Source organism: Micromesistius poutassou (assembly GCF_964030765.1).
Source record: "Micromesistius poutassou genome assembly, chromosome: 9".
Taxonomy (NCBI): Eukaryota; Metazoa; Chordata; class Actinopteri; order Gadiformes; family Gadidae; genus Micromesistius; species Micromesistius poutassou.
Window position 1 is genome coordinate 3753351 of NC_140279.1, and position 27998 is coordinate 3781348.

The 27998-nt window shown below is 44.4% G+C and overlaps 2 protein-coding genes across 4 annotated transcripts; both read right to left on the minus strand.

Annotated features, from left to right (window-relative positions):
- Positions 1–15747: 15747 nt before the first annotated feature.
- On the minus strand, positions 15748–23013 carry mknk1 (MAPK interacting serine/threonine kinase 1). Its single transcript, XM_084473355.1, has 14 exons — positions 22941–23013; positions 22251–22313; positions 21796–21880; positions 21248–21355; positions 21055–21152; positions 20703–20782; positions 20539–20612; positions 20325–20429; positions 20182–20237; positions 19988–20083; positions 19705–19899; positions 18665–18829; positions 18423–18466; positions 15748–17980 (listed from the first exon to the last, which is right to left on the minus strand). Exons 1-14 carry the CDS (start codon positions 22989–22991, stop codon positions 17734–17736), a joined length of 1467 nt encoding a protein of 488 aa, XP_084329481.1. The 5' UTR covers positions 22992–23013; the 3' UTR covers positions 15748–17733.
- Positions 23014–23470: 457 nt separating this feature from the next.
- Positions 23471–27996, minus strand: mob3c (MOB kinase activator 3C). 3 transcript variants are annotated; one of them, XM_084472674.1, is made up of 4 exons: positions 27827–27996; positions 25617–26064; positions 24788–24990; positions 23471–23745 (listed from the first exon to the last, which is right to left on the minus strand). In XM_084472674.1, the coding sequence occupies exons 2-4, from the start codon at positions 26032–26034 to the stop codon at positions 23716–23718; spliced, it is 651 nt and encodes a 216-aa protein (XP_084328800.1). In that variant the 5' UTR covers positions 26035–26064; positions 27827–27996; the 3' UTR covers positions 23471–23715. The 3 variants fall into 3 exon arrangements, with proteins under 3 accessions (XP_084328800.1, XP_084328801.1, XP_084328799.1); XM_084472675.1 differs by having other exon boundaries at positions 23471–23741; positions 25617–26207; XM_084472673.1 differs by having other exon boundaries at positions 25617–26207.
- Between the last annotated feature and the right edge of the window lie 2 nt (positions 27997–27998).

Sequence of the window (27998 nt, forward strand, 5' to 3'; positions counted from 1 at the left end):
ACACACACACACACACACACACACACACACGCACATACACACATGCACACACAATCACCCACAGAAACCAATGACTGTGCAGGGGTCCCACAGAAGACATTTAAAGGGAAGAAGGAGAAGAGAATGACAAACGGTTGTGGATCTCTGTGAATTAATTATGTCTTCTAAATACCTTTAGCAGAGCTGGCTGGTTATAGATCTGTGAATGAATTGTGTCTTCTAAATACCGTGAGCAGAGCTGGCTGACTGCCAGACTAATCTTGGGCAACATTGGACCAGCTACACGTAAAAGAACGAAAGTAGAGGACGGAGGGAAACTAATAGAGCAATCAGCATGTAGAAAAGTGATGTCTGATTCAGCTCCAGTGGACATTAATGCATCCATCACTCGATGCGCAATACCAAGCAGCCTTCTCTCTCGTTCAGCACAAGCCCTCCCTTTGAAATAGATTAGGATTAATATCATGACGGAGATAGCGTTTGTTTTACAATAGCTAAGTCAGCACTGGTGGCAGTCATTAGGAATTAAATGGTAGTCTTCTATACCGCGGGGATGAATGTGGGGCGATAGCGACGGCGAGGGAGATGGTGTGAATTGCCCTTCTCTTTAAACGGGGTGGGATGAAGAATAATAGAGTCGAAAGCCTATCTCTTTAAATGCTAAATGATTAATGCCAAACCTCAGGCGTTTTGGTTGTAATGCCATACCAATCATCTCAGGATGGGTAGAAGTTGAAATAAAAAACAGAAAAACAATGGATTGTCCACCTGCATCACCCGCAGGATGGATCTGTACAAGATGGGGTCACAGAGACACCGTCACCTTGCTGTTGTTCTATCTTTGTGTTATCTGGGAATATGGGAGATTTCCTTTGGGAAATGTGTTTTTTCGACTGCTAGGAGGCGACCAGGCCGGGCCCCCGCCAGCACCCCCTCAATAAGAAACAGAGAAGCAACCGGCCCGAGGACGCCGAAGTAAGTTGAAATGATTCTGTGTTTTACTTTTTCTGTGTTGTATTCTTGTAATGTATATCAAGTAATATATTATAGATTAACATGCTTAGGGTTAGGGTCATTAATGGATCAAAGGAAATAGAAAACATTTGTTATGGGGATTCATGTTATTTTGATTTAAACCGCCAGATAATAGGCTTTCAAATATTGCATTGACAAAAGAATAACCTAAAGAAACACATGCATGAATAAAGTATACTGGCTCCTGGATTGTCTGTGGCTGTCTTCGGGACTTGGTAGACTAGGCTTTTTTTATCCATGGGAATGCATGATCTGAATATTGTTAGAGATATTTACACCGCGACAAACTTTTGATAGGCCTATTATGTTGGTTATATGATCTGTGTAGTCCCGTGTGTATGCTTTGCTTCCATTTAAATAATCATAAAGTTAAAAAAAAATGCTAATGCAGTCTATTGTATACATATAATTGTTAAGTAAGACGAGATATGTTACATAAACAACAACATGTTTTGACCTAATGGAAAAAACTAACGGATGGTGCACGATGGAGACTGGACAGGGATCTGTGTGAATGGCAGCAGCTCCCTCTAACGGCAGAGAACGACATAACGTCACGTAAAAACACTCATGACACGAAGATGAAAATAACTATATGCCATAAAGCAATTAGTTTCCATTACCTTTAGAAACACAAACAAATAACTTTAAAATGTGTATTGTCATTATTATAAAGGCGTTCAGAAGACAGTGAGTGAGTGTTCTCTCGCTTGCTCTGAACACATAATTTGCAAACCTGGTAACTGAAAGCAGCTCAAAGGTCCTGACCTTCGACCATCTAAACCTTAAAAAAAAAACATTCCTCTGGACCCTCAGCAATCCTTCTGCTACAATAGTGCTCCTGAAGAGGAAATCTTGATTTTATCAATGCAATGTGTTCAACTTCTGGGTCAGTAAAGGAAAAGCCAAAGAAAACGTTCAGAAAGTGCAACAAAAAATGATCCTTGAATTAATACAATGTATTTAAATCACATTCCTTTTATTATTTAATAAAATGTAGAAGGTATAATGATAGGTAAACATCAGTAATACAGCCCTGACCAGCAGATGCTTTTTTTCTCAGCATTAACAAAACCTCTATACGTTTGCATAAGTGGTGTATTTACCATTGGAGATAGTTTGGTTTTAGTCCTGACTAAAATCACGTCAATAGGGAGTTCCTCTCTTTATTCATCTCATTGTTGTGTGTTGTTGTATGAGTTGTAATCATACATCAATGTAATCACATTGTAATGTTATCATGCAGATATTGAACAATTGAAGAACTGTCTCTGGCACTTCCCGAGCACTATGTTCAAACCGTACTGCGTACCGCTATTTATCATTTAATTGTTTCAAAGTTTGTTTCCAAAATCCTATTGATTGTGATTCTCCCTTGATTTTAAAAGAGAGTTTTCATTATGCCTAGATTGCTGAATACATTGCAAGTACAAGAGCATATGGCACACAATCATACCAGTCTAGCAAAGTGAATTTTAAATGTGCTTATATAATGGAGTTCATCTGCCATGCTTCACAAATCCTTGAACATAAGAGACATAATCATTTCTCTGTACATTATTGATATAAATAGGAAATCTCTGATTAAATTAGCCAATTGGACATGCATGGTTGTGCTTTTAAGCCTCATCATGTAGGGGATGTATTTTCAGCCTCCCTACTGTCACTCAAAGCATGTATTAGCCATTTGTTATCTTTAAAATTACCAGTTGTATAGCTCACTTGAATGTGGATGTGCGATGGGACGCTGACCTGGGATGGTCAAGGGAATTTAACCACATTGTGCAGCGAGAAATATTGCCGGCCAACGGATATTGGTGGCAAAATGATTTTAAAAGAACAAACCAATACAAGTGGTTCAACCATTCAGGCACTGCATGAGCAGGAGTGGTGAACCCTATAGATGGGGAATTGCCACACAGAGCATGGAGTTGTCCTGAACTGCCACCACTTTGCGGCACAGGGACCAAGAGTTACCCCAAGCCTGGCCTGACGAGCGATTGATATACTGACAACCTGCAAACAACAATTTACGCAGTGATATCTTATTTTTGGTGATAAAAGAAATGCTTGGTATAATGCTGTTTTGGTGCAGCTGTGACCATGTTTGTTATAGGGTTTATCTCGTTTGAAAGCTTCAAAGTTAGATTTATATAAATGAGCTGGGATGAACAGTCAAGTCAAAGTTTATTTATTCACAAAAAAATAAAATACAAGACAAAAAACACAATAAGACAAATCACTTTGGGGTGGTCCACACTAGTCTCAGGGCAGCAGCAGCCCTTGGGGTAGTCCACAGTGGGCTCAGGGCCCTTGGGGTAGTCCACACTGGGCTCAGGGCCCTTGGGGTAGTCCACAGTGGGCTCAGGGCCCTTGGGGTAGTCCACACTGGGCTCAGGGCCCTTGGGGTAGTCCACACTGGGCTCAGGGCCCTTGGGGTAGTCCACAGTGGGCTCAGGGCCCTTGGGGTAGTCCACACTGGGCTCAGGCCAGCAGCTGCTGTTGGGCTGGTCCATGTGTGAACCAGTTAGTCCAGGTCCTCATGGGGAAAGCAGCAACAGCAGCAGCAGGATCTCAACACCGACTTGAAGAACCTCTTTACTCTGCCCTGCTTCTTCTTCTTTTGGGTGACATCTGAAAATGACATCAAAAGAGGACATTTATGTTTTAGTTTTAAATCCAATCATGAGTAGACTAAGGCTTTACACTTCTGACAAACCTAGTATGTCACAAACCTAGTTTTCCTCCTATGGCTGGCTTGACCTCCACAATCTCCGTGGCAACCCCATAGGAAGCCGTAGGTATGGGTGCCGTGCTGTCAAATCAAAAATCAAGAGAAAAGATTTTTAATATATAGGGGTGTAACAAAAACCGATTTGAATCGGAAAATCGATTTTGATTTAAAAGATGCAAATCTTCTGAATCGAATCGTTCCATTTTAAAAGTTTATCGTTCCTGAATCGTATCGTACCCCATGTATCAAGATACGCATCGAATCGTCTTTTATTGGAGAGATGCACACCCCTATTAATATATCATAATTCCATCAACAAATCCTGATGAAAAGACAATAAAGCAGTGCATGAGCCCAGAACCAAATGAAGATTGAAAGTAAAGTATTAGGAAGCAACTCAATAGCGGATCTAGGAGGCATTGGAGAGGGAATGGCACACCTACCCTTTGCCACTGTCTGTGATGTCTACTGGGGCCTCCCTCTGTTCCTCTCACACAGAAGGTGTGTGGCTCCCAGGTAGGCTGAAGGGCTGGACCACAATGGGCTCAGTGCAGCTGCTGCCTTCTTTTTATTTTACCAGGAATGTTCCCATTGGGATTGAAAATCTCTTTTCCAAGGGAGACCTGGCCTAGAAGGCAGCATAAAAACATAAAAATCTGACATTTTAAATAAAATACAAGACAAAAGACACAATAAAACAAATCACTTTGGGGTGGTCCACACTAGTCTCAGGGCAGCTGCTGCCCTTGGGGTAGTCCACAGTGGGCTCACAGTGGGCTCAGGGCCCTTGGGGTAGTCCACACTGGGCTCAGGGCCCTTGGGGTAGCCCACAGTGGGCTCAGGGCCCTTGGGGTAGTCCACACTGGGCTCAGGGCCCTTGGGGTAGTCCACAGTGGGCTCAGGGCCCTTGGGGTAGTCCACACTGGGCTCAGGGCCCTTGGGGTAGTCCACACTGGGCTCAGGGCCCTTGGGGTAGTCCACAGTGGGCTCAGGGCCCTTGGGGTAGTCCACACTGGGCTCAGGCCAGCAGCTGCTGTTGGGCTGGTCCATGTGTGAACCAGTTAGTCCAGGTCCTCATGGGGAAAGCAGCAACAGCAGCAGGATCTCAGCACCGACTTGAAGAACCTCTTTACTCTGCCCTGCTTCTTCTTCTTTTGGGTGACATCTGAAAATGACACCAAAAGAGGACATTTATGTTTTAGTTTTAAATCCAATCATGAGTAGACTAAGGCTTTAGACTTCTGACAAACCTAGTATGTCACAAACCTAGTTTTCCTCCTATGGCTGGCTTGACAGCCACAATCTCCGTGGCAACCCCATAGGAAGCCGTAGGTATGGGTGCCGTGCTGTCAAATCAAAAATCAAGAGAAAAGATTTTTAATATATAGGGGTGTAACAAAAACCGATTTGAATCGGAAAATCGATTTTGATTTAAAAGATGCAAATCTTCTGAATCGAATCGTTCCATTTTAAAAGTTTATCGTTCCTGAATCGTATCGTACCCCATGTATCAAGATACGCATCGAATCGTCTTTTATTGGAGAGATGCACACCCCTATTAATATATCATAATTCCATCAACAAATCCTGATGAAAAGACAATAAAGCAGTGCATGAGCCCAGAACCAAATGAAGATTGAAAGTAAAGTATTAGGAAGCAACTCAATAGCGGATCTAGGAGGCATTGGAGAGGGAATGGCACACCTACCCTTTGCCACTGTCTGTGATGTCTACTGGGGCCTCCCTCTGTTCCTCTCACACAGAAGGTGTGTGGCTCCCAGGTAGGCTGAAGGGCTGGACCACAATGGGCTCAGTGCAGCTGCTGCCTTCTTTTTATTTGACCAGGAATGTTCCCATTGGGATTGAAAATCTCTTTTCCAAGGGAGACCTGGCCTAGAAGGCAGCATAAAAACATAAAAATCTGACATTTTAAATAAAATACAAGACAAAAGACACAATAAAACAAATCACTTTGGGGTGGTCCACACTAGTCTCAGGGCAGCTGCTGCCCTTGGGGTAGTCCACAGTGGGCTCACAGTGGGCTCAGGGCCCTTGGGGTAGTCCACAGTGGGCTCAGGGCCCTTGGGGTAGCCCACAGTGGGCTCAGGGCCCTTGAGGTAGTCCACACTGGGCTCAGGGCCCTTGGGGTAGCCCACAGTGGGCTCAGGGCCCTTGAGGTAGTCCACACTGGGCTCAGGGCCCTTGGGGTAGTCCACACTGGGCTCAGGGCCCTTGGGGTAGTCCACACTGGGCTCAGGGCCCTTGGGGTAGTCCACAGTGGGCTCAGGGCCCTTGGGGTAGTCCACACTGGGCTCAGGGCCCTTGGGGTAGTCCACACTGGGCTCAGGGCCCTTGGGGTAGTCCACACTGGGCTCAGGGCCCTTGGGGTAGTCCACACTGGGCTCAGGGCCCTTGGGGTAGTCCACACTGGGCTCAGGGCCCTTGGGGTAGTCCACACTGGGCTCAGGGCCCTTGGGGTAGTCCACACTGGGCTCAGGGCCCTTGGGGTAGTCCACACTGGGCGCAGGGCAGCAGCTGCTGTTGGGCTGGTCCATGTGTGAACCAGTTAGTCCAGGTCCTCATGGGGAAAGCAGCAACAGCAGCAGGATCTCAACACCGACTTGAAGAACCTCTTTACTCTGCCCTGCTTCTTCTTCTTTTGGGTGACATCTGAAAATGACACCAAAACAGGACATTTATGTTTTAGTTTAAAATCCAATCATGAGTAGACTAAGGCTTTAGACTTCTGACAAACGTCACAAACCTAGTTTTCCTCCTATGGCTGGCTTGACAGCCACAATCTCCGTGGCAACCCCATAGGAAGCCGTAGGTATGGGTGCCGTGCTGTCAAATCAAAAATCAAGAGAAAAGATTTTTAATATATAGGGGTGTAACAAAAACCGATTTGAATCGGAAAATCGATTTTGATTTAAAAGATGCAAATCTTCTGAATCGAATCGTTCCATTTTAAAAGTTTATCGTTCCTGAATCGTATCGTACCCCATGTATCAAGATACGCATCGAATCGTCTTTTATTGGAGAGATGCACACCCCTATTAATATATCATAATTCCATCAACAAATCCTGATGAAAAGACAATAAAGCAGTGCATGAGCCCAGAACCAAATGAAGATTGAAAGTAAAGTATTAGGAAGCAACTCAATAGCGGATCTAGGAGGCATTGGAGAGGGAATGGCACACCTACCCTTTGCCACTGTCTGTGATGTCTACTGGGGCCTCCCTCTGTTCCTCTCACACAGAAGGTGTGTGGCTCCCAGGTAGGCTGAAGGGCTGGACCACAATGGGCTCAGTGCAGCTGCTGCCTTCTTTTTATTTGACCAGGAATGTTCCCATTGGGATTGAAAATCTCTTTTCCAAGGGTGACCTGGCCTAGAAGGCAGCATAAAAACATAAAAATCTCACATTTAAAATAAAATAGAAGACAAAAGACACAATAAAACAAATCACTTTGAGGTGGTCCACAGTGGGCTCAGGGCCCTTGGGGTAGTCCACACTGGGCTCAGGGCCCTTGGGGTAGTCCACAGTGGGCTCAGGGCCCTTGGGGTAGTCCACAGTGGGCTCAGGGCCCTTGGGGTAGTCCACACTGGGCTCAGGGCCCTTGGGGTAGTCCACAGTGGGCTCAGGGCCCTTGGGGTAGTCCACACTGGGCTCAGGGCCCTTGGGGTAGTCCACACTGGGCTCAGGGCCCTTGGGGTAGTCCACACTGGGCTCAGGGCCCTTGGGGTAGTCCACAGTGGGCTCAGGGCCCTTGGGGTAGTCCACACTGGGCTCAGGCCAGCAGCTGCTGTTGGGCTGGTCCATGTGTGAACCAGTTAGTCCAGGTGTTCATGGGGAAAGCAGCAACAGCAGCAGAAGGATCTCAGCACCGACTTGAAGAACCTCTTTACTCTGCCCTGCTTCTTCTTCTTTTGGGTGACATCTGAAAATGACACCAAAACAGGACATTTATGTTTTAGTTTTAAATACAAACATGAGTAGACTAAGGCTTTACACTTCTGACAAACCTAGTGGGATGTCTCCTACGGCTGGCTTGACCTCCACCGTCTCCGTGGCAACCTCAAAGGAAGCCGTAGGTATGGATGCCGTGCTGTCAAATCAAAAATCAAGAGAAAAGACTTTTAATATATCATAATTCCATCAACAAATTCTGATAAAAAGACAAATAAGCAGTGCATGAGCCCAGAACCAAATGAAGATTGAAAGTATAATATAAGGAAGCAACTCAATAGCGGATCTAGGAAGCATTGGAGAGGGAATGGCACACCTACCCTTTGCCACTGTCTGTGGTGTCTACTGGGGCCTCCCTCTGTTCCTCTGACACAGAAGGTGTGTGGCTCCCAGGTAGGCTGCAGGGCTGGACCACAATGGGCTCAGTGCAGCTTCTGCAGGGCTGGACCACGATGGGCTCAGGACAGCTGCTGTGAGGCTGGACCACACTTGGCTCAGTGCAGCTCCTGCAGGACTGGACCACAGTGGGCTCAGGGCAGCAGCCCCTGGGGTAGTCCACACTGGGCTCAGGGCAGCAGCCTTCGGGGTAGTCCAAAGTGGGCTCAGGGCGGCAGCCTTCGGGGTAGTCCAAAGTGAGGAAGCTGCTGCAGGACCGGACCACAGTGGGCTCAGGACAGCTGCTGTGAGGCTGGACCACACTTGGCTCAGTGCAGCTTCTGCAGGGATGGACCACAGTGGGCTCAGGGCAGCAGCCCTTGGGGTAGTCCACAGTGGGCTCAGGGCAGCAGCCCTTGGGGTAGTCCACAGTGGGCTCAGGGCAGCAGCCCTTGGGGTAGTCCACACTGGGCTCAGGGCAGCAGCCCTTGGGGTAGTCCACACTGGGCTCAGGGCAGCAGCCCTTGGGGTAGTCCACACTGGGCTCAGGGCGGCAGCTTTCGGGGTAGTCCAAAGCGAACGCAAGGAAGCTGCTGCAGGGCTGGACCATAGTGGGCTCCGGGAAGCTGCCGTCAGTCTGGATCTCTCCTTCCAGGCTGATGAAGGGATGCTCCAGCAGTGCACGTGGTGTGATGCGCTGGTCACAGTCCAGATGGAGCATCCTCTTCAACAGATCCGTGAAGCTGGAGGGGATAGGTTGGCCGTCCTGATATGCTATCTTCAGGTTAAAAGTAAAATGATTTAGAAGATGGAACACAACATGGCCAATGCATGTAAATCTACGACGTGACTGGATCAACACCTACCTCGACAACCTCCTCCAGGGAGATGAAAAAGAACGATCTGGGCCGTTTCTTCTTGAGCCCTGTGCTCCTCATACTCTTCTTATACTCCCGTTTTGTCTGGAAAATAGCCTCTGTTTTGGTTAAGTTCTATTAACCCGTAGAGACTGTAAGACAGGTGGAAAAACTGACACGTATAGTGATACCTTGAGTCTCCAGAGCGACCCTTTGGTGAAGCACAAATGGGTTTTGATGCCTTGGTCCAGCATAGCATCAGGAGGCTCACCATGGGTCTGTATGATGTATGCCCACTGAAACACAACAGAACACATCCTTCCTGTTAGCAACCAACCATTGGATTATTGTGGGCGAATATTATTCTTGTTCAGGGATTCAAAAAGCTTTCCAATGATCCCCACAGACTCAAACTTGTAATGTAAACATTGTCTTAGTGTAAAAGGTTTTTGGTATTTTGTCTTTGAAATACTGTTAGACTTACCATATCATAGTCCGTGTAGCCGGGATAAATGGGGTAGCCAATTAACAATTCGGCTGTCAGGCAACCCAGGGACCACATATCAATCATGCCTGTATATGGGAGACCCAGCATGAGCTCTGGGGATCTGAAATGAAAGAAAGATGGAGAAATTGGAGCAACCATTCTAATCCAACCAGGAACCAACCAGGTCAGGATGGCTGTCAGTTACTCACTTGTACCAGAGGGTCCCGAAATCGTAGCCAATTTTAGCCTTGGACACATGGAGGGCTAAGCCAAAGTCAATGATTTTGACTTGAGTGTCCTGTCCTGTCATCATGATGTTTTCAGGCTTCAGGTCGCCATGAATGACCCCAAGGGTGCCAAGGTGGACAAGGGCTGAGGCCAGCTGAAAACCAATATTTTATGACAGTTACCACTCTCCCCCAGTACAGCTCCAGTATGCTGCCATTATGGCTGCCAAGAACCGAGGTGAAGGAGTGCGGTCGGCCGATGGAGCAGCCCCAAGCTTGACATGTTCAATGTGTGTTGCTAGCATGTTCCATATATGGTGAGATACAGGCTGTGAGCCGAGAGGACTAGGGAGCACTGGTTAGCAGTGTAAGAGCGTACTGTAAGTACAGGAAAATTTCCACATAAGGGAAGAATGCATTGGATGAGGTAATGACGTATGGATGATGGATGTGCAGAATGGAGCACATAGGCAGAGGTCTTGGGAGTGGTTCATTGGTTATTTTGCAAACTAACTCAGGCTTTTTTCTTACTTGTTTGCGAGTGATAATAAAGTCTTTATTTTTCATACTTCCTACTTCTCGAACTCTCTTATTCTGTTAAATGCGGTTTACAGGGGTAAACTGGTGCAAACTGGTGATGGCCCGAAAGGTGACGGCAGTGTGTAGCTCCACCTTTTCGATACCCTTTCACACGGCTTGGTACCCCAACGGAGGCGCACTGAAAACAGGAGCTTCTCAGTGTGTATTTTGGGACCCTGCCCAACTTTGGCAATTGAAACGCCAATATAAGCGGACTGAGCCGCACCAAACCTCTCCGCTCGGTGGAAATGAGTTCCCAACGCAGTGCGCATGAACGGTCGCTGTCGGGAACAAGCGTAAGCCTGAGCGTCTGGCGAGCCGTCTCGTTATCACCAGAACCGTGAACGCACCTTTAATGTCCACGTCCGATTGACGGTTACGTTGACACCTATAGTATTCTGCTAGATTCATGCGAATTTCACGTACACCTTCGCGCATCATAACATTAATAACAGTTATTAAACTTCTTACGGTGAGTGTGGTCTCCTCCACGCATTGTGCACGAACGACACGTCTACCAGCAGAGGGCGAAGTCATGATCCGCCCTACTCTGACTCTCATTGGCTAGTACTCGTCGTTGATTACGTGAATGAGACGTAGACCCTCCCCCCCTCCCCCCAACTATTTTGATTTTGATTTTGATTCGATCGCAACGACGACAGTACAATTGTGTTGAGGTCCATCCTTACCTGTTTCACTATATGTTTGACCTGCATCAGAGGCAGAGAGTTGTCTGCTGTCTGCTGGGCGAAGTCAAAGAGAGACTGTTCCAGGAGCTCAAACACCAGACAGACGTGGGGACCGTGCTTGAAGTCCCCCATCCATCGCACGATCCCACACCTGTCCGGGTCCAGAACTCGGAGGTACCTCAGCATGTTAAGCTGAGAATAAAGAGCAGGTTAAAGAGGTATTTTACAATGTGAAATCAAATGAAGAACTAGTACCAAAAATATACACCAACAAGTAGAAAATGGGCTTATTATTTTTAGCAATATATATTTAAATAACATTATTTATGTGTTTTGTTGTACCTCTTGCTTAGCTGCCGCTAAATGTACCCGGTGGTTTTTCATGATCTTAACAGCCACCTTTTTATTAGTGGCTGTTTCGACACATCTGGCCACCTTCCCAAAGGATCCTTCCCCCAGGAAGTCTTCCACCCGGTAGGAGGAAGACTTTGAGGTTAGCAGGTCTCCTTTGTACACAGAGACTAATTGATATATATATATATATATATATATATATATAGAGAGAGAGAGAGAGAGAGAGAGAGAGAGAGAGAGAGAGAGAGAGAGAGAGAGATTAATTAGAAAAGCTTATATTTACACGATATCGACATCCAAAGATTGGTTTGTAATTGTTGTAAAGAAATTGTATTGTGTAATTGTAGAAAGAAAAACAACTAACTAGCTAGCTAGGCCGATATGATTTTTTATTGTAGGCTACGTCAGGCCGTTAACTAAATGTGCATCTTTCACTCCCGTTTTAAAATGTCCCGGCAATTTGAAAGCATTCCGTTTAACGTTACGGTTTAAACGCCAATTTATCATATCATCATTTATCCAAATGTCTTTTGGAGGTTCTCCCAAGGGAACCTACATTTCGACGATTTGTGTGTTAGCAGCGCCCCCATCAGGTTATAAAAAGACACGCATGTTCAATGTCGAGACGAGCTCCCTGTGAGGGTATATCCTCGTCACCCAGAAGGGATGCCACGTTTTGAAACACAAACAATTTTCTTTTGATTAATCTTTCTACAACTACAACTCGTATCGACATTGAACGTGTGTCTTTCTCTGAACTGAAGGTGGCGGTGTTGAGTCGGAGTGCTCTCGGGAGACCCGAAGCGTTCGCATTGGTAGGCCCACACTAAAAATATACTGATCTGCACAGAGCTGGGAACTCACCGTCCATATTCTCACTACGGAAAAGTCGAAAGATGTTTTGCAATATCTCTCTTTTTCAAGAAAGCTGCTCTCTCTCTCTCGACTCTCGACGCAATGTCAAATGTTTTCTCTGCACAACAACGATATCACTTAGGAAACAACTTGTGACGTCATAATTGGAAATGCATCTTGATTAGTTGCATAGGAACGATAGGAACGTTTAAGTCACGTGACTTGAAGAAAAATACTATCAATAGAAAAAACTCCCAACTGATGAACAAAAAGGCCCCAGGCCCCCATCATTCTCCCGTAGTCTTGGATCATGCAAGACATGCGATGTGAAATGTAAAATAAAATAAATTCTACATAATAGTGAATGAGCTATGGGGATGAACATTAACTATGTTTGTTTTCTGTGAGATTGATTAATTCTCAACTGTTTTATACATCATTGAATTGTGGGAATCAAGTGCATTCCAGACATTTTAAACCTCATGTATAATATAATTACCCATGTTATATACAGATGGATCACCCATTTATTCATTCATGAGAGGGATTATTTTCTACACCAGTTCAAAAAGAGAATAATAATACAACAAAAAAGAAAGCACGTGAAAATACATTTATAAATAAATATTTCAACAATTCAAAATAAACCACAACAAAAATGTTTGTCACCACAAATATCATCAGGGAATGGGAACGTCTCCCAACAGTTTATGATGGAGTTAATGTGTTCCAGTGTTCGAATTACGTGGGAGCCAGAGGGAGACGAGCTCCCATGGCTCCCATAAAGGCAACAAAGTCAAAAATCTGAGGCGGTCTCTCATATCTGAAGGTGTCTGCCATATGTGGCATTGTAATTTAATCTTAAAGAACGCTCATTATCCATCCCTGTGCGGTCTCTTACCATTTAAGACCTTAAATTAAAATATTATAGGCTTCTATACGGGACGTAGACCGACTCATTTCACAGATTCCTGTGAGACCAGGTTGCCTTAATTACATCTGTCACATTATGTCCGGTGAAAACGAAATGTCAAGGGAAAGAGGCGGTGGTTGAAAAAAGTATTTTGATCGCTTATCTCTTTGCTTATAATGGTTTATTCGTCTCCCAGTATCATTTCCTTAATTTAGAAGACCGTTTTGTTCATTTTTGAATTGTACAAAAAATTAAATATTTAAGTTGAAGTTGGAGTTTTTTAAATTATTGGAAGCGAGTCGAGCTGACCTTGCCTGCTGTACCCACGGCCCAAAATAAAGAACAGCCGAGACAATATCCTTAATTCAAACATGGCATTTAATTTGGCCTATGCGAACTTGGAATGAACATGCGCAACGGGGATTTCTAAAGGTTACTGTAGGAAATTGGTCAGGAGCTAAAACATCAGAGCTAAGAAGGTTCTACGAGTGCTTCAGACCAACCTTACAAACGAACGACGTACGAAAGAGATTCGTAGCAAAGAACGTTTCGGGAAACACGCAAAATCTTAAGGTAGAAATTAAAGAAGAGGTTACGAATACCAGCGTTTTTGCGCATGGTAAGGCTGTGTGCGCGGTGTGCCAACCTTTTTTTATGAGATAGAGAGAGCCCCTTAAAGATGAAAAGATAATTCGAACCCTGATGTGTTCTCTAATATACATTTTGTATATATCTAACAAAGTCTTGGAGACATGGGGAAGTTATTTGTAATAGTTGTAATAACATGCTGTAACGGGAATGCACTTGTAGTGGGACTGCATTGTAATAACACATGAAAACAGAAGTTTCCATGAGACTTTCACACAATGTCAACACATTCACACAATGTCTGACTCTGGTAGGCCCACGGGGTCAATGTGTTATGTATACGTTGTGTAAGTCTTTGCTGGATCTGAACGTAGTCAGTGCACCTGCCCGCTGATCAAGGAAGGGTAGGGCTGCCATCTGCCACAGGGCCCGCGTCTCCTTCACTCAACCCACGCTCTGGCCCCGTGAGCGCGGGCCGCAGATCAGGGTGCTCCTCCTGGACGAGCGATGACGATCCCAGGGAGTCGGTGGGGCTGAGCTGAACGGCGGGGGTGTCCGGTAACGTGTGCTCACTGGTCTCCATCTCAAACGCCACGGCGCCCCCCATCTTCATCATCATCAGCCCCGAGCTCGAATCGCACCCCGCCGTGCCCACAGCCGTAGCGGGGCCCGCGGACCTCCTGCTGAACACACAGCACGACGTGAAAAAGACCAAAGCCACGAGTAGGAGGAGGGGTCCGATGACGATGGGAGGGTTGCTGCTGGGCACGAGGGTGCCGAACGCAAAGGCGCCCACTAGGGTGATGTTGACGCCGGCTAGCGTGACGCACAGCCCGCAAGCGCAGCATAGCGCCGAGGACGGCAGGTTCTGCGGCGTCCGCGTGGCGCGCTTCTTGGGGAGTATGGTTTGCACAGGAGCGGCCGGTGTTCCAAGCGGTGGCTTGGAGGAGGAGAGGGGGTCACCCGGGGCCATGCTTCCACGGGCCTCCGGTGGAGACAGCGGCTCCGGATGTTTTTTTAAAGCGCAAATCCAAGCAGCATATGGATGCTTGGGGACTTCTTCAGCATGTGCGATGTGCGATGAGCTATGACAGAAGGCGGCTGGAAGAGGAGCAAAGAAAAGGCAGATTTGTCACTTTTAACAGATTTAGTTGTTTTGATAACGTGGGAGATGGGATAGGAATAATTCAAGAAAGAGACCTGCGATTTGAATTGAAAAACGTTGTCATCCTCCTCAAATAAGCATTTTATCCCTGTTCCTTATAGTGCCACTGCCAAGCCATAGTTTTAAAATCTAGATGAACACACTAATCTTTGTAGACTTCGCTAAAAGGTGATACTGACTCACAAGGCGCGCTTGTTGTTTTTACTTACCTTTGACGGTCTTGGTAATTTTAAAGCCAGATTCACATCAAACAATTCCACTGCGGATCCAGTGGAGATGACCACTACAGCGCTGTGAGCCAATGAAACAATAAACCGGGTGGAGGAAGATGCGTTGATTTATAAATGCGCTCACATATATGGGGGCGTAACCGTTTGCCCGCCCAGACCAGGAGTTTATGACATTTTGATCATTTCCGACCGCCCCTGAGGATATCTTAGCAATTATTCGTGTTGAATATATTATGGTGAAATTATTTTGATTGAGTAAACCTTATTCTTAAAATCGTAATATGTAACATATCAACAAGCTTGTAGCTCAAAGTCACCTGGACATATCTCTATTCAAGACTGATCGATAGTGACCTCAATAATGCCATCAATAAAATCACATCCTATAATTGATAAATTCCCCAAAAAGAAATGTCTGGCCAGCCCGCTCCCCTCTATTTGTTTACAATAATCTTACTATCGACAATCCGCAAACCCCTCCCACTCACACCACCCAGCCAATCGCATCACACTGTTGCATTTAGTGGATTCTGGAGTTATTTTAATTACAAAAAAATGCTACCTACAACTCAGAGGAGCTCAAACTTACAAATTAGTCTTTTAAATTTGGTTAAATACGTTTTACAACGGAAAAAAAAGTAAAGACAAAGACAAAGACAGTAGTACTTGTGAATCAGTTTTTATTGGGAACTCTTGGAAAATGAATGCAGGAATACTCCGAAGAGCATTTATTTGCATAAGGTCTCAAGAGGTTCAACATATCAGGATGTCACAGATGCAATATCATTCAACCGTTACGTGATGAGTGGGAGGACTTTTACAAGCAACCGTTTCCAAATGGGTTCCCTCAGAGAAAATCTCTTAATTAATGTCTGACCTTTGTTGCTATAGGGATGTAGTGTCCATGGCAACAGGGAAGGATCTGTTCCCATGCCGTGAACATTAGTGAGCCACATAACCAACAAAGTTAATAGGTTTGTGGAGAAAAAAAGAAAAAAGAAAAAAAGTTGTTGGATTTCTGTTGCTGACCACATTAAACATAAAAGATTGGTGTAAAATGTAACACAAAATATAGTAGAGCATAAAATAAATAAAAAATGTATAAGTATTCAAATTACTTATGACTTGTTCAATACTTGGTTTTGGTATATTGTTAAAGGGCAGTCACGAAAAATAACAAACTATACAGAACTATAAATTATTTAATAAGAAAATAATGGATTTCCTTTACAACAGCTCTTAAAAAAATTAAATAAATTGAATACATTTAAAACCAACACATGTGCAATATGAGACATCCTCCTTTAGATTGACCATACAGAGACATGAGGCAAATTCAACCTTTCTCTCACCATCACATAAGAGATATTGGTGTTGCAGTTGCACGCAAACACCAAAGCAAGGTGCACTTGAGGAATCAGAGGTGTTGTGTTGGCGGTTAAGGAGCACCACGGTTTGAATTCACCTTTCATGTCCCTGACATCTAAAGTAATGGTTTGAAGTGAACAGGTAGGCTGTGTGTCACAGGTTGAGGAGCCACACATCCCTTTGAAAAACTAGCTCCATTTCAACGTGAACAGCGAATTCAATCTACAACTTAAATCCCAATAATGCTTATAGATTAGACACCGCTAATAAGTCAGGTCATGTTAAAAAAAATAAAGCTTAGAAATATATAATATCACTGCTTGGTAAGAACCCATTCACAGCTGGAACAATATAAATACAAATCTTAATTAGAGGAGATTAGATTTTTACATCAGTAGCTGTATTTATCATTTTATATCAGTTTCCCATAATAAGCAAACACACAAAATATAAGTATTCTGATTGTAAAAACCTAAAACCTTTGTAAAAAAATAACAATGTTATAGATACGCTCACTTCAGAAAACCTAGTAACAACTCAAGGCCGTCTAAATTAAGTGCATGTTTTTAACGATAAGAGTTATCACTGAACCAACTGAAACACCTTTGAGATCACAGCTTGCAACAGGACAGGAAACACTAACAGACATGAGGTAGCCAGGGATTACATGTCCCTCCAAGTGCTACAGGACCAGATAAGACCTATGACCATGAAAAGTACTTCACCAATGGAAACGACCGATCACAAGGCTACACTAAAACATAGACCAAACACAGGAGAATTTTCCATCGTCCAATGCCAGTCAAGGTTCCTAACTAAGCTACTATATTGCACAACAGTACCGTTTGTTTGAGTTTCTCCTTCACACATTGAATCAAAAATACAAAATAAATGGTACTGTTGAAAATATAGGATGCAGATGCGATAATGATGGCAATGAGAGGGGCTACAGCCAGAGAAGAGGAATGCTTTGAACATGGTTTTCTAGTTTTACCAGTTACCACATCATCATCATCATCATCATCGGGAGCATGCATTCATTTTTGCCACCATTTTACCAGTACTTCTCATTTTATTGAAGTTTAAGTAAATTTCATCATAACATTAAAATAAGAAGTGGTTCTGTTGAAAATCTCAAAGAAGATGATGATGATGACGACTCAGACGTGACAACAGACCAGAGGACCAATGGGCAGTCAGAAGAGGAGGAGGAGGAGGAGGAGGAGGAGGAGGACAGTTCAAACATGGCTCTCAAGGATTACCATCATCACCACCATCATCATCATCATCATCAAGGTGCGGGCAGGTCAAGTCACGACGCCAGTCTCCGGCGAGGGCAGGAAGTCCGCGGCCCGCACGGCATTGGACTGGGCCCGGCGGCGCGCCAGTCTGGAGTTGGAGGGCGGGGACAGGCGCATGGAGCAGACCACCACGGTGGCCGCCACCACGGCGCCGGCCTCGGCGTCCTCCTGCTCTTCGTCGTGGTGGGACAGCTGGCGGTTGAAGGCGATGGCGTCGGCGGTGAACTGGGTCAGGTCTTTGGTGCTGCTGTTCCTGGAGGCGCAGAGAGGGGAGGAGGCCTTGATGTTGTGCTTGGTACAGTCAAGTTCAGTTTATTTGTATAGCCCTTAAAGCTAGATCAGGCACATTTTATTGTCGTACGTGTTGAAATACTTTATCCGTCCGGACGACAATCAAGAACTCAATTTCTCGTGCAAAAATAATGGTAACAATCCGGTAACCCTTTGCCGTCACAGGCCTGCAAATAAGCCCTTCCAATCATTTTATTCAGCACGAATGAACCGACTGCCTAACTAACTACCCGGCTATGTGCATGCACTCTGCCCATGCACTCATTGCGCATGCATGGAGTCTTCGACATGCAGACCCAATGCTTAATAAAAGTAGTGGGTGGATGGTGTATTAGTCACAACGGTGTTAATGGATAAGAGGCCACCCATTTGTCAAGTAAACTAAATATTTGCATGAAAAGCACCTTTGCAGAACACGAGGAGTGGGAAGACCTCTCTCGGGAGCATTCTGGAGGAATAAAACAAACAAACATTAGCAAAGAAAGGGAGGACTTGTAAACACATTGCTTTTAGTAAAGCAATGCCAATGTCTAAATGTGACCATGAAGTTGGTCACTTTTTTTAGCATGAAGTTGGTGCCATATTTCAACTTTTTTCTAAAAATAAACACAGAAACGATTGTCTCTCTCAATATAGGAACACGCACCCCTTGCACCCATGGGTGCTGGAGGACTTGAGCAGCACTGGAGCGCAGGTTCGCATCCCGAACCAACAGCTTGGAGATGAGGTCTTTGGCTCCTTCTGAGATGCGAGCCCAGTCTCTCTCTGGAAACTCATACTTCCCTTCCTGGATGCTCTCAAACAGGTGACTCTAAAAAGAGCAAAAAAGAAAATGAAAAAAAAAGAAATCAGTCCCCCATCCCACAAGCCCATGCTATACTCATCTACCTTACTGCGTCCTCTACTCCGAACTGAGCAGAGGACGCCACCAGTCCAAAGCAGTGGAACTCCACTAGGTACTAGGGCTTTGACTCCGAACTTCGTTATCCGAATATAATTTGAATATTTAAAAAAATAAATCATATTCAAACGAATATTAGGCATACATTAATATTGAAACCTGTTATGGGCATTCTTTTTTGTAAATGTGTTTGCTTGAACGTTGTTTTCAATTCAGATTCCGAGGCTTTTTCCTGGTGAAGTTGTGAATCGCGGCTACCTGGCAATATGCGGGACATCTGTGAGGGCGGAACGAGTGTTTTCCTCTGCGGGGAACATAGTCAACGCTCTTCTCTAAAGCCAGAAAATGTGAATAATCACCTTGTATTTTTGCCGAATAACTTTAAAAAGTCTGCAGCCAGAAACTGCAGCCAGCCAGATCTTTGTGTGAGCGAAACAATTTGTTAAATAAAATAAAATCGTGACAGTGTTTTTCTTCTGAAAACATCATTGCCTGCCTATTGACGTTGACTGATAAACTGCCCTCTGGTGGACAAAACATTTACAACTTAAGTTTGGTACAATATAGGTCACACTGAAGGCATTTAATGGTCAAAATATTTCTAATAAATATTTGAATATATTCAAATATTAATAAACAAACAAACTTTGAATATGATTTTTGGGCAAAAGTCAAAGCCCTACTAGGTACAGACTAATGGCGTACAGCCTCTATACGGCTGCGTTGTGGTGGGGAGAGGGTGGTGGGAACCGTAAGGCTTAAGGGGGGCGTTGAGGGGTACAGACCTGGCAGGTCTTGCACATTTCTCCCCGGTCCCAGCCGCAGTCACTGCCGCAGTGGCCGGTGAAAGGGGGGCTGCCGCTCAGCAGGATGTACAGGATGACCCCCAGGCTCCAGAGGTCGCAGCGCTTGTCGTAGAAGGAGGCCTCGTCCGTGAACACCTCCACCACCTCGGGGGCCATGTACTCCGCCGAGCCACACTGGTTGTAATGAAACCTTGGTCAATGTTCTCCTTGATTGCTGTATGTGGGATCATCACATAAAAAACTATCCCACTGCTAGTCTTACCGGTGTGGTGAGCTCTGGAGTTGTGATTGGTGTACAGGCACTGCTCAGCTTCACGCCACTTCCCAGGTCAAAGTCACAAATCTTCACAGGGGACACCTGGAAACAGATAAGAGAGCTTACAACCCGTTTCATATCAGCACTCAAACACTAATCCATCAAAAACAGCTGAAGGTTAAGATTGTTTATTATCTTACCCGGTCGGTGTATTCACAAAGGATATTCTCCAGTTTGAGGTCTCTATGTGCAATGCCTTGAACAAAGAAAGAAGACAATGTTAAGAAACAGACTTCCATGTGTCCAGGTGATGCTCAGAGGAGTTCTTTGGGTGGCAACCTACCTTTAGTGTGCAGGAAGTCCAGCGCTAGGGCTATATCCCGGACCACCCTGCTGGCCTCCAGCTCATCAAAGTGCCTCTGGTTCTGAATGTGTGTTAGAATGGAGCCTATGGGAACAATACAATCAGGTGGAGTGCATATATCACATTGGAGATATCAATGGTGGCAATAAATGTCATAAAAATGTAAATAAAAATCACAATCGTTGATGCTTACCTCCACGCAGCTTCTCGAACACCAGGTAGAAGCAGGAACTATCTTCAAAGAATTGGATGAGTTCCAAGATATTCCTGATAGGAATAAGATGACCTAAGATTAGAGATGGTCGGTTTTTGTTGGTACACTTTAGAAATTAGTCACTTTTGTTAATGAGTTCTCACTTGTTTCCCTGACACTGGTAGAGTGTCTCAACTTCCCGGAAAACCCTGCTTCGGCTGTGGCCTGCGCTTTTCTCAATGATCTAGGGCAAAAAGAAAATACTTAATATATGAACCTAGCCTCTGTATTTTTATATTGCAATTATGCTATGTGATAAAATGAGAAAATATATGCTATGCTATCATATTATTGCCTTCTTTCATTTGGAGGTAAAAAAAGTGAAAGATTGATTAACTAACTGTATTTAATCATGACATTCAGTGCCAAGGATCAAAAGCACTTAAGTGGCTGAACGCAAAAAAGATATATCTTCTCTAGCTCTTTCCTGATAGACACAAGCACCTGTTACCTTACCTTCACTGCAAACTCGTTCCCATCCTGAAGACTTATGCATCCCTGCACTTTAGCACACGCTCCCTGGCCCAAAATTTCATCTGTCAGCTTGTAGACATCTGTGAGAAAACATCAAACATTATCCTTTTAAAAATCTGACCCTGAATCATATTTGAAATGGCGTGGAGTATCATTGGAAAAGATGAGTGTGTACCATCAAAGCTTCCTGTGAAGCTGTCTTTTGCTCTTGTTCTTTTCTTCTTCTTTCTTTTGGCTGCTTCTGGAATGTTCATTGGCTGGCTTTTCTCAATTTCTACAGAACCTGGGAAATATTAGAAAAGGTTGCATTCAAGACAATACATCGCAACCAGTCTCTTCAACATTGGTACAGTAAAACAATCTCGCTGCCGACAATCACCTTTATATAAAAGCATGAGGAAATTATGCATTAAAATAAAAATACCACCTGCTGGTGAGAACAACTTATCTGAACGGATAAGGGTTGCTTCACAACACTTCCTCTAAAATTACTCCCCTAATTACAACACCCTCTGTTACCAAGATCAGAGAATTTACCATAGCGGTGCACAGATCAAATTGATTAAAACAAGCCCTGGGTTAATGTGGGGCACTTTAAAACACTAATGTGTTAATTTCAAATGATTATGAACCATAGATGGTTTGGAGTGAAAGGGGGACCTAGTGGTGCTAGTGCTTGTATTTTTTAAAAGTTGTATTATAACCATGTAACTTATGTAGTACCTCTCTCCACCGTGGTTGTCCCGTTCTGTTGACTTTCCCCTTTGCGGTCAGCTTCTTGGCCAACAGCCAGGGAGCTTCTCTGTGACTGAGAGTACACCGCACCGAGCGGGGAGGGAGGGAGGGGAAAGTGCGAGAATAACCAGATATTAATCCTTTGAAACATAATGAAAGGACCAGAAGAAGACCACAGATAATCGCTTTTGTTCACCATGCCCTGAAACACTGATAATAGTCTTTGTATCTATTCGGATTAGACTGTTGTCACAACTGGATGGGCTAATCTTTAACAACCTAAAAGGGAAGTGTGTAAATTATCTGACCCGGGTATTCCCAGACGCTAAACAGAGTGTATGACTCAGCAACTTCAAGTTCATTGCATTATCAAGAAGTTACATGACTGACCCATATTGGTTTGAAATGGGACCTGCAGGCGCACAATAAAATACATGTCTTACCTGTAGAGCGTTTTGGTAGACTTGCAGGTCTGCCATCGCACTGTAAATCACCATATCTGCCAACTGCACCATAAAGGGGGTTCAAATTATCATAAGTATATCTTGACGAGGTCAAGACACAGGATATAAAACCGTGAAGAGCATGCAGGTGAGAGAATATGAAATGGAAAACACAAAAGGATGTAGCATAGATGTTCAACTGGACCCCAGAACATTCATGGTCGGTCAACAATGGCACGAATGATGACTATGAATAGTTCGTATTTAGTATTCATTCGCCCCTTGTCGGCAAACCAAATTATACCAATATAACCATTTTATACAAGAACAGTTTCTAGCGCCATTAATGCGAGACAAACCATCTAATCGGTTCACATTGGAACACAAAGAAGGCCAAGATGAAAGCTCAAATTAAGCTTACTAGAGAATATTGAATTACCCGACCCATATTAGCAATATATAAGGTGTATTTTTGCGAAAATGGGAAAGGCACAAAAATAACTAACGCCCATAGCCCTTAATACAATATCTATGTGTAACCTCACCGAACCCATTCACATTAACATCAGAGCAACTCACATCCAACTAGGTCAGTCTAAAGCTCGGACGTATCGTTTAATAACCAGTGTCTTCTTATTTCAAGCTTTGATAATCTTAAAGCAGGAAAGTAAATAATTTCAAAACGTTCACCTGGAAATTGTTTCCAAACCGGCTAAATCCTTCAGTCGAAACCTCAGCCATCTGATGCAAGAAGCCATTGCAAACAGCCAATAGGTTAGCGCTGGGTTAAATCATCCTAGCTAGCCTGTGACGCGTAGTGCGGGAAAACCACTGACAGTTAGCTCCGCCCCCTTTTGGCATTATCTGAATGTATATTGGCCGCGAACAACGTCAGTCAAAACGTCATTGCCTTTTGCTACGCCCCAAAACACATAAGGGGAGATTTTGTGCATGACGAAACGTCCTAAGAATGCCTATCAAGCAAGTTATTGGCGGAAAGGGATACTGCCTACCTCATAAGCTTCCTATTCTAGGCTATTCGGGAAGCTCCTCTCCACAGATTGACCTGAGAAACCCTCTTGATAATAGATTCAGGCAGAGCTATAAATGGCTCTGGATTCAGGTTTTATTTAGACACCGATATTTACACTGTAAATATATTGACTTTATAAGGAAAATAACATATTTATGAAAACAACAATGTAAATACTCTCTCTGGTACCATTGTTTTGGATCAATCAAGAGTATCAAAGATAACAAAGCCTTTAACACATTTTATATTGAACAGCTAAACTAAGAAAAAATGCCCTAAAGAAACACTCTATGCATAACTTCACAGAGAACTTCCAGAATGTGTTTTTTGGGAACAGTCTGTTTGGAATGTCTGGTTTTGAAGTGTTTGATTCCTCTCCAGGCTCAGGGAATGTTGAAATGTAAACTGCCAAACTGTCTCCAAAGGCTGAATTTAGTTGCATATCTTCTCTGTCATGGCTTTCTGTAGAACGAAGGGGGAGATACATATGTAAGAAAAGGACAAGAAAAGACATACACAATGTCAATACAGTGCCAAATTGCTGTTTACAATGACACACATACAACAACAGAAATACTGCCTTGGCATTTATAGTACAACTTTCAAGTGTTTCTGACACATTTTCCCCAAGTCATGTTCCCGTATTTTGCATATCCCTTAATAAGCTGACAAAAACAGTTTATCTAGCCCTCTTCAAAACCCTGATATAAATATGGAATATGCCTCAAGTGTAATGGAAACTGTGTCAATTATTAACAAATGTTATGCTCTATGCAAACTGTAGTAATGATGTGATTACACTGACAACATTGAGGTGTGTTTTCATGTCCTATCACCTCTGTGACCTGACCTATTTACTGGCAGTGAATGACAGTGAATACACACTTTGTATCCACACACTGAGAGTGAATTCAAGTACAGGTGATTAAATAAAGAGTCAATAAATAAATATATAAGTAAAGAGAATTTGAGAATATGCCATTTGGTGGATGCAGTGATAGTGTATGCATTACATTCTCACTGCCCCAGTGGGAATCTAACCCCTAACTGGGATAAAGGGTGATTCCCACCTCCGTGGAGCTACATAAGACCACTAATAAGAAGCAGCATAGGGCTTAAAGGTGACATATTATACCACCAGGTGTGAGTGTGATTAGCCATTACAAGCCGTTTTGAAAGTCTGCCTCTTCTGACATCACAAGTGGGCGTGTCCACCTAGATGGGTGCTGGACAGATCAACCAGCCTACCCAGTGGACTGTAGCAAACGTTGCTCCTCTATCCGTCATACATCTAGGTGGACACGCCCACTTGTGATCTCAGAAGAGTCAGATTCTCAGAACGGCTTCTAACGGCTAATCACACTCACACCTGGTGGTATAATATGTCACATTTAAGCATCTTGCCCTACCCCATGCATGAGCCACTACCCTATCCTGCCCCCCCCCCCCCCCCCCACCTCCCACAGCTCCCACTACTCCGTCCTCCCCACCAGGTCCTCCTCACCAGGGGCTCCAGCTCGGAGTGCTCGATGAGGCTGAACTCGGATATGAAGTAGTAGTAATGTTTGTAGCACGTGTTGATGTGGGCTTCGGCTCCCATGCTGCATATGCTGTCAAAGTGGTGGATGTACACGTGCACAAAGACGCGGAACAGCCGGCTCAGCATCTTCTTGCACACCTGCTGGAAGTTCCTGGGGAAAGGGACGCCTGAGGGGAGGAGAATAGTGTGGGTCAGTTTGAGAATGCATTCGGTTTCGTTTTTTAATGCCCCAATTTGAATGATCTCTGTTGAGTCATTTAGCAGCTTTTATTCAAAATGATGTGCAGTGATGATTTCTCTGAGATACATGTCATTAATGAGCAGGAACAGGGGCTGGGAATCTTGGAGGCCAACCGGTAGATTGGGGTTTGAACCCATAAGGTTTTGGCTAGGGGTCAAACACGCTTATAACCACTAGACTATTCTGCCTCCCCATCTCTATCGTAATTCGACCACACCATGAATGCTCAGTGGTGCCTTTTGTGTGAAAGTGCATTGCAATGCACTGACTTTCAATTATGTATTTAAGGTAGGGAGCTCTACTCTTTCAGTCTGACGGTAATCTAATGGTGATAAGATGGCAATTATCCCACAACCTCATGAGGAACACAGACTATTATCTAAATGTCATTGTCTTTTTGCAATTAACTCCCAGTCCAACCTTCCCCTTAATAACCTCCATTAAGGAAAATAAATTGAGCAGGACAAAGGACAATAAGGACCAAATTAGCATAAGTGGTACCCCATCACCGATGCAGGGTTTGGACGTGCCGGCCTCTCGTTCCTCACACACCTACTCTGGTGGGGAAGATGTCCTCGTCGTTGATGCGTGACTCGATCCAGTCCATCAGCAGGTTCATGTACTTGAGGGCTGGCAGCTTGGTGGGCCTGCGGTAGTCCTCGCCGTCCTGCCACCGGTACTCGTAGCGCAGGCCACCGGACATGGTGGGGCAGGAGCGCTCGCTGCAGAACTCGCTCACCGTGCCGTAGATCAGGTTGATGCGGTTGAAGAAGTCCACCACGTGCACGGCAATCCAGTCATTGATGTTCTCGCCCTCAGGCAGCTGCACCACCTTCCTGAGGTCCAGGCCGGACTTCAGAGAGGCCTGGGCCTTCTTGTAGAGCTCGAAGCGCTGCGTTCCCGGCTCGAACCTCTTCCGAGGCCGGAAGGTTTTGTCCTTGCTGAACACTTGTCCAAGACACAGGGCCATTAGGGGTCGAATGATTGTATCCCCCCCCTCCTGCAGTGGGGGTTAAACAAATAAAACCCTGTTGGTTGGAGAAGACTGAGGCAGAGTGTGGTTCCAGGTAAGCAAACTGTTGTTATAGTTGATGTGTCAACGGAGAACTGGGGAGGAAACTCTTATTTCCCCAAGGCATCTACCTGTGGAACGGAGAGAAAGTGAGGACAGTCTTACACACTCATTAAATCCTAATTAGGCCCATCACACATCCTCACTGTACACAGAACATAGAGCTCCATAATTGTAATGAATTTGTTGAGGCAAATGTTCATAAATCATATAGAGAGATGTTTTACAAACTGAATAAATCTGGTAATTCATATACTACTGTTCTGTGTTGGACACTGGAGTTATTTGAGTCCACCAGGGACTTATCTCATTGTGTGACAAGATAAGATTCTCACTACTGGAAATCTGTACTGATTAGTGACAATGTTTAGATAGATAATGCAAAACGGTAGGAGGAAAAGCACATATCTTCAGCACTCAGTGATAAGGGGTTAAAAACTAGATATAGGTTAGGCAATATAGGCAATTCATTTTTATAAAGAAAAAAAAACATCTTGCAGGAAACTTATTGAATACCAAGCTGTTACCACGCTCTGCATCTGTTCTTAATTACTCACTACTTTTGGTGTTTAATCATGTCAACTAAAAAAGGCAAATGCTGCCTAATGTGTGGCTCAATAACAAGAACTATTGCTTGATTTGAATGACGACAGGACAAAATTAATGGTGTGGTGCCCTGAGGTGTCCTAAGGTTTCCCACGGATTGGCTTCCATAGTTTCACACACGGGAGGAATAGGGAAGGTGGGAGGGGGGGATGTGACGTTGTGACTACATCCGCATTTGTGTCATGTGTCCCGTTCGAACCAGGACTTCCTGAGGGAGTTTTTTCAGCATATTCTGTTGACCCAAAACCCCCCCAAGTTTCTGTTCCGCTGCGGTCATATTCATCATTCCTGGCGACCAAACATACACTGAACCCTCCGTCCACAAGAATGTCCAGAGAACCATAATGTATTTATAAGTTGAAAAGCATGCGCCACGAAAATAATCACAGGCAGACTGAAGTTTGTTGCTCAGTTTATACAATTCTTCTGTTGTTGACTTTTCAACCCCTCTCCACGGTTGTTGACTTTTCAACCCCTCTCCAGTTTGAGTCTAAGTGCCACAAACTGAATTGATTTAGTATGAGAAGCAGAAGCCTGTGTGAGCGGCTCTTCTTTGCATGGTAAAAGAGTAGTCTTCACAGTGAATAGTAGCCACTAGGGACACAGCTACGTGGTCGAGTGCAGCCGTAACGGATTCCAAAACAAAACCTTGTGACGTGAATAGCAAGTTTAACTGATGATCTTTCATTGCAGAATCAAGATTCTGGCTCTCTTTAAGAAGTACCAAAGACAGAACCTCTTTTTTCGAACGCAAAACTACATAGAATAATGCACTGAGATGGAATGGGGTTTGTTTCCCTTACGTCTGCTGACTGTCTGTCATGCTTCATAACAAACCTCACACCAAATCGTGCCTGATCTTGTAGGTTCCTGTAGACGGCTGACATATGATCACTGGAGCAGAACAATGGAGCAGCTCTTTCTTGAAACTCTTTCCCAAACATTCCGCGAGGAACAAAAGTTATTCACAATCAATGCAAGCTTAAATAAGCAGTAAACCTTTTCAAAAGAGGAGACAGACACAGAGAGAGATGGGGAGGGGGACAAAAAGAGATTGCAGAAAAGAAAAACAACTTCACTGTACCTGGTTTGTATCCCAGAGCGGAGGACCTGGAATGTGGTGGAGAGTTGTGGGAAGCAGGCAGAAATCTCTCCAGTGACTTTAAATTCCCTGTGGAGAACAAGTCCAGCTCTGTCCACCCTCTCCCTGCAGCCCCTCTCTCTTCTCCCTCACGGCCACTAGCAGACAGGGAGTC

Excerpts from the sequence above, each read along its gene's own strand:
- mknk1 (XM_084473355.1), bottom strand. The coding sequence starts at position 22,991 with ATGGCTGAGGTTTCGACTGAAGGATTTAGCCGGTTTGGAAACAATTTC. Across the intron at positions 20,430-20,538 it reads GTTCGAGAAGCTGCGTGGAG|GCTCCATTCTAACACACATT; the intron begins GTAAGCATCAAC and ends TTGTTCCCATAG. Across the intron at positions 18,467-18,664 it reads AGCACCCATGGGTGCAAGGG|AATGCTCCCGAGAGAGGTCT; the intron begins GTGCGTGTTCCT and ends TTATTCCTCCAG.
- mob3c (XM_084472674.1), bottom strand. The coding sequence starts at position 26,034 with ATGGCCCTGTGTCTTGGACAAGTGTTCAGCAAGGACAAAACCTTCCGG. Across the intron at positions 24,991-25,616 it reads CATCTTCCCCACCAGAGTAG|GCGTCCCTTTCCCCAGGAAC; the intron begins GTGTGTGAGGAA and ends TCCTCCCCTCAG. Across the intron at positions 23,746-24,787 it reads ACTCCGAGCTGGAGCCCCTG|AAAGCCATGACAGAGAAGAT; the intron begins GTGAGGAGGACC and ends TTCGTTCTACAG.